This window comes from Urocampus carinirostris, chromosome 6 (assembly GCF_059441175.1).
Source record: "Urocampus carinirostris isolate Australia breed hairy pipefish chromosome 6, RoL_Ucar_1.0, whole genome shotgun sequence".
Classification (NCBI taxonomy): Eukaryota; Metazoa; Chordata; class Actinopteri; order Syngnathiformes; family Syngnathidae; genus Urocampus; species Urocampus carinirostris.
This window is the reverse complement of record NC_142354.1, coordinates 23,060,767-23,075,881: the sequence shown is the minus strand read 5'-3', so window position 1 is coordinate 23,075,881 and position 15,115 is coordinate 23,060,767. Positions and strand designations below refer to the sequence as shown.

Here is a 15,115-nt window from a genome sequence, read left to right as displayed (position 1 = left end):
AATACTCGACAATGTACATTCTTCATCTATTTGCGCAAGATATCAATTCCTCCAATGTAAGATCCTGCACAGAAGCCATTTCACCAATGCAAAACTAGCAAAGATTTTCCCGGACTGGCCGGACTCAACAGATGTAACCGGCCGGTCACATACATATGTTTTGGCCTTGTCCTAAACTCCATGACTTTTGGTTTTTCATTTTTCAAACATTGAGTTAAGTTCTCAGCTTCTAGACCTGGACCCACTCATCGCCCCTTTCGTAACCCCGTCACCAATGCGTCAATCCAGACAAGCACAGACCGTCATTTCCTTCTCCACCCTTCTTGCAAGAAAACTCATCCTCCTTCAATGGACGCATACATCGCCTCCGACACACAACAAATGGATTAGTGAAATACTGCAAAACCTGAAGCTTGAAAAAAATCAGATTTTTTCTTAAAAGTTTTTGACAGGCATTCTACGAGATCCAGCAACCCTTTCTATCATACATAGATACCTTGCAGTTTGACATTGATGATCACTAACACTGAGCTGCCCTCTAACCCCCTTGTTTGTTTTTCTTATTTTATTAAAGTGTGTAGTGCGTGTATGAATGTACATGTACATGTATATGTATAGATATATGTGTATATATACAGACGCTCCCCTACTTACGACCATTCGACTTACTTAAAACGGTACATACAAACATTTTTTTCAGGATGTCAGAAAATACTTGGACATTGCTGTAAGTTAGGGCAGCACGGCGGCGCGGTGGTTAGCGCGTGTGCGGCACAGTTCTGAGGTCATGGGTTCAAATCCAGCTACCAACCTTCCTGTGCGGAGTTTGCTTGTTCTCCCCATGCTTGCGTGGGTTTCCTCCGGGCACTCCGGTTTCCTCCCACATTCCAAAAACATGCATGTCAGGTTGATTGGCCGGTCCAAATTGGCCCTTGGTGTAAATGAGCGAGTGAGTTGTCTGTCTCTGTGCCCTACGACTGGCTGGCAGTTCAGGGTGTCCCCTGCCCACTGCCCGAAGATAACTGGGATGGGCTCCAGCACCCCCGTGACCCTACTGAGGATAAGCGCTCCGGATAATGGATGGATGGATGGATGCTGTAAGTTAGATTTTGTATTGTGCACCTTTTTCCAAGTACAGGACATTAATGTAGTGCTTCTTTCCGCGGCTACAGGCGTGTGGCGCTGTGAGAGCTCACCCAGCATCCACCCCAAAGAAGAAATCCGCTTCGTCTTCCTAGTTCGTGGGTAAACTATCTATACTATATCGCCAACACGCTAAGAAGTTTGACATTTTTATCGTTTGATATCTCGTGCATCCATTCAATATGGTTGGTGTAAAGTGTAAAGAAGAGGCGAGCCGTTTCTTTTGAAATGAAAGTGCAATAAGAAAGCTTGATGTGGTTGAGAAAATACTTGCATTGCTTTTTTAATGCACTTTCTACCACAGAGGAGGAAGTTGCCTAGCTCTTGAAGCTCATCTTCCAAAAGTAAATTAAACTCAACTTTACTTATCTTTATAGAGCATATTTTTAATGAAATTTTTATTTTTTAGTACAAAACAATACAAGTTACTTATAAAAGTATTAAACATACTTATACAAACCATAAACATACAAAATATAGCACTGAAGCAACTTACGAACAAATTCAACTTACGAACGATCGTCCAGGACCTATATATATGTGTGTATGTATATATATATATATATATATATATATATATATATATATATATATATATATATATATATATATATATATATATGTGTGTGTGTGTGTGTATATATGTGTGCGGCACAGTTCTAAGGTCTTGAGAACCTCCTGTGTGGGTTCAAAGGACTGACTGGGCGGAGTTTGTATGTTCTCCCTGTGCTTGCGTGGGTTTCCTCCGGGCACTCCGGTTTCCTCCCACATTCCAAAGACATACATTTCAGGTGGATTGGGCGGGCCAAATTGTCGCTTGGTGTGAATGAACGAGCGAGTTGTCTGTCCCTGCGATTGGCTAGCAACCAGTTCAGGCTGTCCCCTGCCCACTGCTTGCTGTGATGGGCTCCAGCAACCCCGCGGCCCTACTGAGGATGAGCGGTGGGTTCAAATCCAGCTACCAACCTTCCTGTGCGGAGTTTGCTTGTTCTCCCCATGCTTGCGTGGGTTTCATCCGGGCACTCCGGTTTCCTCCCACATTCCAAAAACATGCATTTCAGGTGAATTGGCCGGTCCAAATTGTCCCTAGGTGTGAATGAGCGAATCAGTTGTCTGTCCCTGTGTGCCCTGCGATTGGCTGGCAACCAGTTCAGGGTGTCCCCTGCCCACTGCCTGGAGATGGCTGGGATGGGCTCCAGCCCCCTGCGACCCTAATGAGGATAAGCGGTACGGCTATTGATATATATATATATATATATATATATATATATATATATATATATATATATATATATATATATATATATATATATATATATATATGTGTGTGTGTGTGTGTATATAGGCAAGGCAAGGCAAGTATATTTGTATAGCACAATTCATGCACGTGGCAATTCAAAGTGCTTTACGGAAATGGCTGACAGGTTAAAAAAACACAATAAAAGACATTGAAAATTTAAAATGTGTTTTTTAAAATGCATTAAAACCACAGATAAAACATAATAAAATCAATGAATTAAAATAAAGTAAAAGTGAAGAGTACAGATATATAAATAAATAAATAAATTTAAATATATATATGTATTTATATGTATATATATGTGTGTGTGTGTGTTTGTTTGTACTGCATGTACTGCCCTGTTTTTAACTTGTAAAACTATTCAAAGAAGTAGCCTCAAATTGTATGATCATGAACACATTTTGAGGAAATTATCCCCGAACTGCCGATGAATGACAAGTAATAAAGGATGATAAAAATAAAATAATTCTTAATTTAAACAAATACCATGTGCCCAAAGCAGTTATCACATGAAATGCATATAAGAAATATTTTTAAAGGAAAGTCTAACGCTTCTGCGTGGAGATGCTTAACGACACTACCCTCTGATGGTCATTAAGGAGAATGCACTCTTAAAGGGGACATATCAATTGACCTCCATGTACAACATAATATTGGAACGATACACCCTTAACGATACACTATTACTATTAACTGGAGGAAAATGTACATAAATCTCTAAGTACACAGTTTGGAATAAAATAAGAAATATAATTTTTGGATGTTGAACTTTTAATAATGAGCCAGATTTTTCAAAGAAACTAACATAGTGCACAACTTGAGAATTTCCTTAAAGGGTCAGTCTGTTTTATTTAGCGCCTCCTAGAGTTAGAAAAACTTAATTTATATATATAAAAAAACGATTAGAATAATGAGCGAAAATACATCTACTGTAATATAAACGCACATTTGTTTAAATAGGTAGGTTGAGGAATGTTTATTTTATTTGCATAACATTAGGCTCACCTATAGAGGGAGCTGACATAATTGGCTGCCATCTTAAAGCTACAGGTACTTACTTTTCCTTACCCTCCTTTTTTCTAGCTTTGAATTTTCATTTTTCCCTTTTCCTTTTTTCTTTTGTCCCCCTTCTGCCCTTTTGCTTTCCCCTTTTCTTCATTTTACTGGCTGGTTCTTTTTTCTTTCTTTTATCCCTCTTTCCATTTTCCTTTTCCTTTTTCTTTGTTTTTCTTTTCCTCATCCCCTCGCTTTTTTTCCCACCTTTATTTTCCATTTTGCTTCCCCCCGCCCCATTTTTCTTGACTTTTTTTCTCTCTTTTCTGGACATGATTGTCTGCCATCTTGCTTCTACAGGTACCCCCACCCGCAAACCATGAAGCTTGTACAAGGCAGGATAAGAAGAAAAATGGTGCAGTTTGGTCACCCATGCGTCTGTAGTTTGTGTTCTTTCTTGTGCTTCTTAGCACAACTCACTAGTCAAATATTAAACAGTGTCCCTCTAAAACTGAATAATAATTAGTTATTGTGTGGTAGAAAATAATTCTTAAACATCCTTCATTTTTGGTTGGGTGTACCTGTCTGAAAATATGTTTTTGAGGTTATATCTCTGGAATAGATTAAGAACTACTAAGTCTTTACGCTGCTGATTTAAGAATGTTTCGCAAGTGAGTATTGTATATATTCCGTGTTTATCATAACTCTCACTGTAGTTATGAAATGTGACGTAAAGCAGATTATCTTTCCCAGACTAAAATGTTAAGATGATAAACGTCTTAGCGCGCGTACATAAATCCCAAATATTTCACATTTTTCTTATAAACGCGCCTGTTATGAATACCAACAACAACAAAAAAGTTTGTGCAAGGGTTGTTGAGTCATCTTAAAGGCACAGTGTGTATTATTTGAGGACTCGATGTTGCTATATTGTGTAGTGCATCTAAAAAGGAGCGTGAAAATGCAAGAGGAAGAATACAAACTACAAAAAGTCAAAGTGACCTAGCAGCACCAGTTTTTGTATCATTTTTCTGCCCAGCCTTTTCAGTCAAGGGCTTTAGCCTGTCTTTTGTAATGAAATCAAAGTTAAACAAGGAATGAACAGAGACAAAGAATAATGATGGGTGAATAATATTTTCTTTTAAAAGTCAGCGAGAGAGCAGCTTTGCCCATCTCCAACGTACAGACTCAGCCCGAAATTCAGATCGGGTCAGGCTTGGTTTTAAAATCTTACCTCTAGGCTGAAAATGGCGGATTAAACCTTTTCAAGCTTGCGAAAGACTTACTCGCTTTGGAGTACACAACAATAAATTTCCTTGTTTAACGGCTGTTGGCGCGATTGCTTTGGTGGATTCCCGCCCTCCTAGACGGTCATAGTTTGTGAAGCTGGTCACGTTTCTAAAAGCCAGCTTGGAATGCGATTGGATAAACCAACAGCTTTCTCGAAGAGTGATACAGAACTTTGGTTAAACATATAAATTTGAAAGAAAACATCTGGAAGCAGTGCAAGCGGGGAGGAGCAATGAGAGTAAGCTGACGGTTTGGAATTTTGTTTTATAAGTATTTATGGACAAAATATAATTAACATCAGATGATTCAGATACCTTTTAAACCAGCAGAGAAGGCCTTGAAGGTCCTGACGGCCCACCACTGAGTGGGAATAAATCCAATTGGGTTTTATTTGTTTTGTCTTTTACAAGTGTACAGTTGATAATTGACTCGAATTGTCTTTATTGTCATTGATATCAACGTTATGAAACATACTCTGTGTTTTTTGAGTGCAGTGGTTAGCACATTCCCCTAAAACACGTAAGGTCCCTGGTTCGAGACCAGCGGGAATCAAATGTTTGCCTGGAGAAAGATGGGCGCGACCAGGCTGCACTTGCCCAAGACACACAACATAAAATGTTCCCCTACAACCCTAGTGGTTAAGGGTATCCAACCAACCAACTGAACTGTATTTTTAACTTTGTATCCTGCAACGCCTTTGTAACTGGAGGCAATATTTTCCTGTTCAGGTACTTTGTAACCCGAAACTTTCGTATGTAGACATTCAAAATTAATTTTAAATTATTAAATATCAAATCCCCGAGTCATAATTCAATTGTGAGCCTCCAAAAAGACCCCAGCCCTCCAGTTAAGGCACAGTTTTTATGACATTCATTCACTAGTCCGGCCCCTGTAAAACTGTTTTTTCTACCATGTGGCCCTCAAGCTAAAATAAGTTTGACACCCCTGCCGTATGGCATGGGCGTAATGAAATGAAATGATCTGCATTTATATAGCGCTTTTCAAGTCAATGAAGACTTCCCAAAGCGCTTTACAATGTGCTTCACATTTACCCATTCACACACACATGCTCACACACCAGTAGCGGCCGTGCAGCGATGCAAGGCGCCAACCTGCTTATTGGGGGCATTAGGGGTTCAGTGTCTTACCCAAGTACACTTCGACGTGTAACACGGAGGAGCCGGGATTCAAACCTGCGATCTCTTGATCCCAAGACGAGCGCTCTACCTCCTGAGCTAGGGGTACTCAAGCATCCCAGAATTAAACCCAAGCACCCCCAAAATTTATAGCATTTTTAAAACTCTCTTTTCCTTCATAAAGGACAAGATAGGCTCAAATATGACGAAAAATGCAAGCTAAAATATAAAAAAAAAAGTTGAAAAGAAATGTGAACAACGCCACTGCCCTGAAATGTTTCTGTCTAGAGGTAAAGTCGTGCCTAAAAAGTTTTGCGCGGCGCGAGTCGCGGGTATATAAACCCGAACCTGCCCGAACCCGATAGATTAACTTGTATTCATAACCGAGCCTGAAATAAACCTGAAGGTTTAATTTGACGCCAAAGTAAACATGAAGCTTTACTCTGGCCGTTTGTTCTTCCAAGCAGAACTGCATTTCTGCTGAACGATGCAGCTTGGGAGTTACTTAGGGCCGAGTCCCTCAGATCAAGTGTCCAATGCAAGTTCAGCCCCTAAATGAACGGTTTGGCGACGAAGAACGCGTCTCGGCGGCGTGCAGCGAATGAAAGTGAAACTGAACAAAATGGCACTGAAAAGAAAATGAAATTATGCAGATTACAAGATGCAAATAGTGAAAAATTTGGCCAAAAAGCAGAAAGAAAGTTTGTAAAGCTTGTATGCTATTTACAAGAAGCAGAAATGACATCTGACGTGAGGGAGGTGGAAAAAGGAACCCGCGCATCTTGTACCCCAACACCGAGGGGGAATATTTCTTTGGATTCAGTTATTTTGAGTCAAACTGATAGTTTGGTAAGCATTTTCTTTATCGAAATAATTAGTTGAGTAAAAGTAAGTACATGCTGTGCAGATCTTCCATGAAAGGGAATTAAAAAAAAGAAGAAAAAAAAAACTGTAAGATTGAGAAGCCCGGCCGGTTTGACCCAATGACATTTTAAACTAGAGGTAAGATCTTGGGCCCGGGCCCGAACCCAAGACTTTACCTGTAGTTCAGTCCATTCAAATCCTAGCACCGTTCTCGCCCCCGCTCCCCTGGTGACACCAGCGGCATAGCGGCGGAGTCTGTGGAGGCTCTAGTGTATTATGGAGACCCAAGAGTGCCATAATTTAATCAATAAAAGGAACATTCAATAACAAAAAGCCTTTTTATAATGAAACACCTTTAGAAGCATCCATCCATTATCTGCAACGCTCATCCTCAGTAGGGTTGCGGGGGTGCTGGAACCCAACCCAGCTATCTTCGGGCGGTGGGCAGGGGACACCCTTAACTGGTTGCCAGTCAGTCACAGGGCACACAGACACATACAACCACTCGCTCATTCACACCTAGGACCAATTTGGACTAGCCAATTAACCTGACATGCATGTTTTTTGGGATGTGGGAGGAAACCCACGCAAGCATGGGGAGAACATGCAAACTCCACACAGGAAGCTTTGATCTCATGACCTCAGAATTGTGTCGCACACGCGCTAACCACTGCGCTGCCGTGCCGCCGACTTTACCTGTACCTCAGTCCAGTTAAATCCTAGCACCGCCCTCACCCCTGCTCCCCTAGTGACACCTCCGGCACAGTGGCGGAGTCTGTGGAGGCTCCAGTGTATTATGGTAGCCCAAAAGTGCCATAATTCAATCAATAAATCATTCAATCAATTAATAATACATAAAACAAACAGCCTCATTATTATAAAAAGCCTTTAGAAAAATGTTTTGATTTTAAAAAATGTGATCATAATTTAATTTTACACGTCACATCACTTTTAAATGAAAAAAAAACCATATTACCCACAAAGCTCTGAAGCTTAAATCGCCCCTACCGTAAATTACTGCTGTGTGTTTAAAAACCAAAACAATAATATGTTGCGTCCGAGAGGAGTTATGAACGCTCACGGGTTTGTCATTCATTTTCTGACAGCAGACAAAAAAAAGCTTGTTCTATGGGCGCCGCCAGGCGTGCAACTGCAAATCCTAATCCGGTTATATAAAATGTTGCTCCGCACCGCAGCGAACCGCACGACAAGTTCTCATTTAGAAGCATCATGATCATCATCGTGGACCTTCTCCTGATGCTCATCGATCTCACCTACGCTATCCTAGCCGCTATAGTGCAGACTTTCCTGCGGCCGAGACTGAAGAGCATCGACGGGGAATTGTGCCTCATCACCGGGGCCGGGGGCGCCCTGGGCCGCCTCTTCGCTCTGGAGTTCGCCAAGGAAGGAGCGCGCTTGGTTCTGTGGGACTGCAACGCGACCGCCAACGAGCGCACCGCCCAGCTGGCCCGAGAGCTCGGCGTCAAAGTGACCGCCTACACGGTGGATCTTTCCAGGCGGGAGAGCATCTACGAAGCGGCCGGGCGGGTGAGGAGCGAAGTCGGGGAAGTGTCCATGCTGGTGAATAACGCTGGCGTGGTGGCCGGACGGAGGTTGCTGGAGTGCCCCGATGAACTTTTGGAACGCACCCTGCTCGTCAACTGCCACGCGTTGTTCTGGGTGAGGTGTGACGCGAAAACGACGAGTATTAAATCAAATGACTTACTTTAAATACTTTAACACTGTTAGAAGAGTGAAAACTAGGGCCTACAGACCATTTAAATCACCCCGTAAAACAAAGCTAAGACACAAAAGGAAAATTTACCGTATGACTATATAAATATGTCCACTGGATGGCGCCATAGCTTACCGCCACTCCCAAAGCTGTATTTGTTGACTATTACAGAGACCCCTTCACTACTTCGCACTTCAGTAAAGGAAATAATTCCACAATAACTCCTTGGACGGAAAAACAGATATTGAATTAAAAACATGTCATACAGTGGAACCTCGGTTCTCGGCCATAATCGGTTCCAGAACCCTGTTCGAAAACCGATTTGTTTGATCACCGAAACCATTTTCCCCATTAAAAATAATGTAAATCGTTTTAATCCGTTCCAACACCCTGAATGTTTACCTTGAATGTTTAACGTAAACATAAAGCTAACCCAGGGCTAATCGTACGTTCGCGTTATCGTAATCTTCCGTACGAAAGATTACGCTAACATGAACGTGTAAAAATTAAAAAATCAGGTCGTTTACAAGTCATTTAGCACCCGGGTCTCCACAACAAGTGGTGAGCAGTTCATTGGAAAGGGGGCTCCGTTCCAACACCCTGAATGTCTACCTTGAATGTTCAACGTAAACATAAAGCTAACCCAGGCTAATTGTACATTTGCGTTATCGTAATCTTCAGTACAAAAGATTACGCTAACATGAACGTGTAAAAATAAAAAAGGATAAAGAAAAGAATTATGAATAGGATGTCTTACCTTTGTGGTGGTTAGCAGAAGGCGGAGGCAAGATCAGATACTTGCACACCACCTTCATATTTTGCTTTTTTTTTTTTTCTTAAATGCAATAGTTGTACGTACTACTTTTTTTTTTCACCTGTAGCAACTTTGCTGCTTGCACTGACTTTCTCCAGAGGCATAATAAGGGGCTAAAACACTTCGTACACCTATATTAAAAGCGAAAGCAAAACGAAGCACGTCCGCACGCGATAAGAGTCTGTCACAAAAAGAGCGATCTCCACCCGTACGCCGCTCAGCATCGCACCCTAGCGTACACACTCACGCATTACAGGCGTTCAAACTCCGATTTTTGGACCGAACAGCGAAGCAAGAATTTCTCTAAATTTTTGGTGGGGCTCAGATTTGTTCGAACTGAGAGGCGTTCGAAAACCGAGGTTCCACTGTATTAAAAAAAACAAAAAACAAAAAAAAAAACAAAGAATAAATCCCAAACCATTGAGGAATGTTTTGGACAGATGACATTCAAGCAAATTTGCCATTTATAAAAAAAAAACAAGAAAAAGACAACTTGACTTGAGAGCTATGGTGCCAATTCATATCATCGCATATTTCATACAGTACTGTAGTGTGACACCTGCTCTGCGTTCATCTTGCTGAGGATAATTTGTGTCTCGCAGCTTCGTCATGCTGCCGAAGCAATGCATCAGTCTCTCTGGCTCTTTAAAAATAAATGCTAAAAATGTAATGACTATATACAGAATAGAAAATAAAGTACTACTAGTATAAAAATGTCTTAGTGCCAACTTTGTCCGTGTTGACTGTGTCTACAACAAAGATACTACAAAATAACTACATTTTCAAATTTAGAGCTTAAAACAGTGGCCTAATATATTATTTTGCTTTTATTGTAAAAACTTCTTGAGATATATTACAACAGAAATACAACAATGGAAATACTGCCAAAATAGCTACAAAATACTATGGAAATACTACAAAACCACAGAAATACTGCAAAAAACACGGAAATGTTACAATAGTACAAAGGAAATACTAAAAAAATACCACTGAGAAAATACTACGAAAATAAAACTAAAAATCTAAAGAAATAGTACAGAAATACTAAAAAAAAACGTACAACTGCGATAATACTACCAAACTGAGGATCAAATGTAGTCCTTTTTTTAAAAAAAAAATCAATTTTATTCATTCGAGGCGCTAACATCAACAAGGAAATACAAATTGTCGTTCGCCAAAAACTTCATTAAACATAATATGAGCTTTACCTAGAGGGTGCAGACATAAGTGCCATTTGATGTAACAGGTACCTCCAAAACCCAAAACTCTTGTGAAAGGTGCAGTTTGGTCACCTTGAGTCTCCGTAGTTTGTTTTTTCCTTGTGCTTTGTAGCAGGGTTTTTGGTTGTCAAAGACAAATGGACGGAGGGCCAAATAATAATGATTAAAAAAAGGGGGTGTGGGGAGACTTATTTAAATAACTTCTTAGTTTCCCAACGTATAAATTAAGCAAGGCAATCCTATTTGTTAATTCTATATACTAATGCAGCTACTGACATCTGTGACGTTAGATGGTTTAGCAAAGCTAGTTGCTAATGCTGTGTTAGTCACATTGGTTTTCCAATTTTCTATTTGAGAAGATATTAGAAGTTTCTATTTTAGCAAAGGTGGCCTAAGAAGAAAACCGTATTTTCGTATCAATAACTGATTTTTAATAGAATGTGATTGAAATACAAAAAGCGCTAAAAACAACAAAAACCTATGACGAAAAGTAACATACAGTGAAAAGATTCTTGGCGTTTGATACAATAATGTAACACTTTCATATCAGGGGCTGTAGGAAAAACCTTTTTGCGGGCCACATCGGGCCCCTGAGCCTTGACTTTGACATAGGTGCACAACAATACAGCAACATCTGATGGTCAAATATTAAAATGTCTCTTTAAAGAGACAGGCTGTAATGTTTAGTGCCTCCTAAAGGTACAAAATCTTTCAGCAAATTTTATATATCTACTGTGTATGTATATTTTATATATAGATATAGATAGATGAAGATGTAGAGATAGAGATCTGGATGGAGATATAGTTGTAGTGATATAGATAGAAATGAGATAGACATAGAGATATATTATATATATTTGAATACAAGGCTAAAATACGTGAACCATCTTACCGATGTTAATTTTTGCAAAAAAATGTCTTTTACATAGTTGAATCCCACCCAATAGTCACCGCTGTTTGCAAGGCCTCTTGCTGCTGCACTGTTTTTTTTGTTCGCATTAGACAACAGTACCATCTAGTGGTCAGATATTACACACTGTGCTTTAAGAAAACTGTTTTGGCAGTACTTGCCCATCCATGCTTAATACTTTCTTCAACCTACTGTAGTTTAAAAAGTGTTTCAGATGTTTTTTAGCACAAGGCCCGTCCCAAAATGCCCAAGTATAATACTGATACCTGAAAAGTGTGCCTGTTGTTAAATAACATCCACAATCAACTCGCCTTACACAAGTTATGCAACGCAAATTGGTTGGGTATTTGTGCACCCGAGTGTGAAGGGAGCAGCCACTCCATCATAGTCCCGTGAGGCCATTACGGCTTATGTGTATAGGCGCCAACTTCCTGCACAGCAACGCGAAGAAAACTTTTGTGCATCAATGACCACAGATACAATGTCCAACCTTTAGCATACAGTAGCGAAAAACAATCGGTCAAAGCACGCCATTCTATTGTTGATCCTCTTATAAAATGGTCTTGTGCTAAAATATGAAAAGCTCCTTATAATAGCTTGAAATATTCACATTGTGGATTTAACAGCCTCTACACTTGCGTAAACACAGGGTTTTGTACACATTTTTCATGGCCAAATGAAAGAACTTTTTAAGGGCCTTCAAAGCCAATTTTAAAATTTCTCCAGTACCATTAAAAGAAACTATCTGGTGGTAATCACGTATTTTGCAGAGCGACAATTATATCTTCAATCTACATACACGTGTGCATATGTCAATTAATAGGAATTTTAGATCTTGAGTAAATCAAATATAATTGTTCTGGGGGGGGGGCAAAAAAGCTCATATTGGTGTCGGGTAAAAATAAGTAATATGTAGATTACATTTTCAGTTGCAGGAAGTTCTCATAACAACCACTTCAATTTTTTTGCATGATCAATATTGAATATCTATCATTGATACCTAATCCTTGCACTGGCCTCTGTGGCGCAACCTGTATGGGGTGATGACGCCTTTTAAGACGACGCCATTAAAACTAATGCCAGCTGCTGTTTATCACAAGGGAAGAATAAATGCAATTTCAAAGCAAAGCCACCAGAGAGCAGTGTCAATCATTTTTAGCAGACTTGTTAAGATACATGGCGACAATTTCAAGCATTTACAAGCACTTCACTCAAAATGCATTTCAATCCTTTAAAACACATTCAAATTCAAGCATTTTTAAGGATTTCAAGCACTTATAAGAAACCTGAAAATTAACTATTTACAGTCCAGTCACAATCAAAGGCTGACATAACTTTTTTTTTAAACTCAGATGACCAAAGCCTTCCTGCCTGGGATGAAGGAAAAGAACCATGGCCACATAGTAACCGTTGCAAGTGCCCTAGGCCTCTTCAGCACTGCATGTGTGGAGGTAAATATATTTGAGTTTGAACAATTTTTATTGACACTTTTAACAGCAATCAAACATATTCACGATTTCATTATATCATTTTCTATCATTTATCATTGTACCTTATTTACATTTCAAGCAGGAGTAAGGAATTCAAGCGTCTGTAGTTTTTAGTAAGGCCTGTTTTTGTGAATGACAGCTCTCCTTGAAGTAGAGTGTTATTTAAAGAAAAAACAATTAAGAGCACCATAGCTAGTTAAAATACTGCACTGTATCCATCACATAAAATCATGAGCTAGTTCCTTTCAACTTCATTAGGTTGCGATAAACCAAAATTTTTTTTTAAACAAAAGCACCCAGTTTGAATGTAAAAACAATGTGATAATCCAATTGTGAGGTTGTTATCATAAGTTATCAAATTTAAGACAAACACAAATTCGGGGTGGTTTGAAACAGAAGTTTAGGATTGTCAAGTTTAAACTTTAGTAGACACTCAAAATAGAGAAGACATCAATGGATTTTGATCCTGCAAGGAGACCAAGGAGAGAAGCCTCGGATTAGCGAGTTCCAATCGCTGTTACAAGGCTCCTCCGCTAAGAAATGTCTTTTTATTAAAAGTTAAGAAAAGCAGACCACCCCCTTAAGGGTGTAGGTATCAAAGAACGGTAACATGATAGTGACAATCATGTAATAGTCAAAGCAACAAACAACAGTGCGCAATGAGTCAAAATAACGAACTGGCATCCTATGAAATTTCCTTTGCAAGAGTAACATTAAAACAGAACATCAGTTGTTTGGTACAATATAACCAATTTTAAAGATTATTTTAAAAACTGCACAATTTTGGGAGGAGGTTAAAAAATAAGAGGAAAGTGAGGAGTTTTAAGCATATAGACCAATATTGAAAGATTTAGAAATTAAATAAAATTGTCATTGTTTTTCTATGGCAGTTTTGGGCATTTACAACAAAATTCCTCCAGTTTTGAACAATGTTTGTAAATTAGCCAATGATTTAGGGTTAGTTTGTTACTTATTAGCGCAGTTTTATATGCAATTCTAAAATAACTTTTTGTACAATGTTATGACCAGATTAACTATTGGAAGTAATGTTAAATAGATTCAGTCATCCAGTAAAATAAATCATTTTACTAGAAAATGGCAATGCAGCAGTGGTGAGCTATCTTCAGAACAGAGAGAACTGAGAGAAATCTGGTGCCCACGGGCACTATGTTGGTGTGCACTGGGTTAGGCTATAATTACATTTTTAAGTAACATAGACGGTTTTGTATTGAAACTTTTACTGCAGGATTATTGTGCAAGCAAATTTGGGGCAGTCGGTTTCCACGAGTCGCTGACCCACGAGCTGCAGGTTGAAGAGCTGGATGGAATTAAAACCACTCTCGTCTGCCCTTACATCGTGGACACGGGGATGTTTGCCGGCTGCAAAATAAGGTGCATTTCGAACACTAGATCCTTCTGTAGCTACCAAAGAGTAATTCGATGATCGCAATGTTTCATAAAAATATTTCAGGAAGGAGTTCCGCAGTATAATCCCACCATTGGAGCCTCTGTACACCGTTCAACAGTCCATGGCAGCTATTTTGGCGGAACAGCAAATGATCTGCATCCCTCGCCTTATGTATATCCCGTTTTTGACACGAGCGTAAGTGCAGTTCATGCCCCCCCCTCACATCATCTACTCCACAGCTGTATTGATGACATTTTGTGTTGTGTGCTCTCTGCTCTCTAGTTTGTTACCCTGGGATGCAAACCTTGCTACATATCGCTTCATGGGCGGAGACAAATGTATGTTGCCCTTCATCAAGAACAATGAACAGAGGACATGTAACGGCCATGTGAAATCTTCTTGAGACTTCAAAACTTTGGCAGTATTTAATATTATGCGTCAAGATAAAAGCATTCTATTTTTACAAAACATCTCAGGACTTGGTATCAATAAACAGCAATGATGTGGTCACGTTTTTGGGATGCCTAATTAAGAAAAGCCAGAATTTCTGGCTCGAAATCAGGGGTCTTAATTGACTTGGAGGCCGCCAGAGCTCGGGTCTGGGTGATGTTAGCCCCGAATCGGATTTTAACATTAAAAAAATTCTGACCATCATTCCACTGGGCAGGGTTGGTACACCTTTTTGATGGAGAAATTCATGCATTTTAATGCCTATATTCAAAAGTTCCAGTACTTTCATCTTGAGAAATCCATCGTCAATCAAAATAACGTTGAAAATGCTTGCGCAGATTGTAAACCAGTACGAGGTAGCC

At 39.6% G+C, this 15,115-nt stretch overlaps 1 protein-coding gene across 1 annotated transcript; it reads left to right on the top strand.

Moving 5' to 3' along the window:
- Positions 1-7,812: 7,812 nt before the first annotated feature.
- LOC148364285 (retinol dehydrogenase 10-like) lies at positions 7,813-14,810 on the top strand. The gene is made up of 5 exons (XM_088338345.1): positions 7,813-8,406; positions 12,758-12,856; positions 14,142-14,287; positions 14,367-14,498; positions 14,586-14,810. Exons 1-5 carry the CDS (start codon positions 7,957-7,959, stop codon positions 14,704-14,706), a joined length of 948 nt encoding a protein of 315 aa, XP_088194471.1. The 5' UTR covers positions 7,813-7,956; the 3' UTR covers positions 14,707-14,810.
- The last annotated feature ends 305 nt before the right edge of the window (positions 14,811-15,115 follow it).

What these genes read in the sequence shown, in the direction of transcription:
- LOC148364285 (XM_088338345.1), top strand. Translation starts at nt 7,957, where the DNA reads ATGATCATCATCGTGGACCTTCTCCTGATGCTCATCGATCTCACCTAC. An exon ending in ACTGCCACGCGTTGTTCTGG is followed by an intron (nt 8,407 to 12,757) that starts GTGAGGTGTGAC and finishes TTTTAAACTCAG; the next exon opens with ATGACCAAAGCCTTCCTGCC. An exon ending in ATCCCGTTTTTGACACGAGC is followed by an intron (nt 14,499 to 14,585) that starts GTAAGTGCAGTT and finishes TCTGCTCTCTAG; the next exon opens with TTTGTTACCCTGGGATGCAA.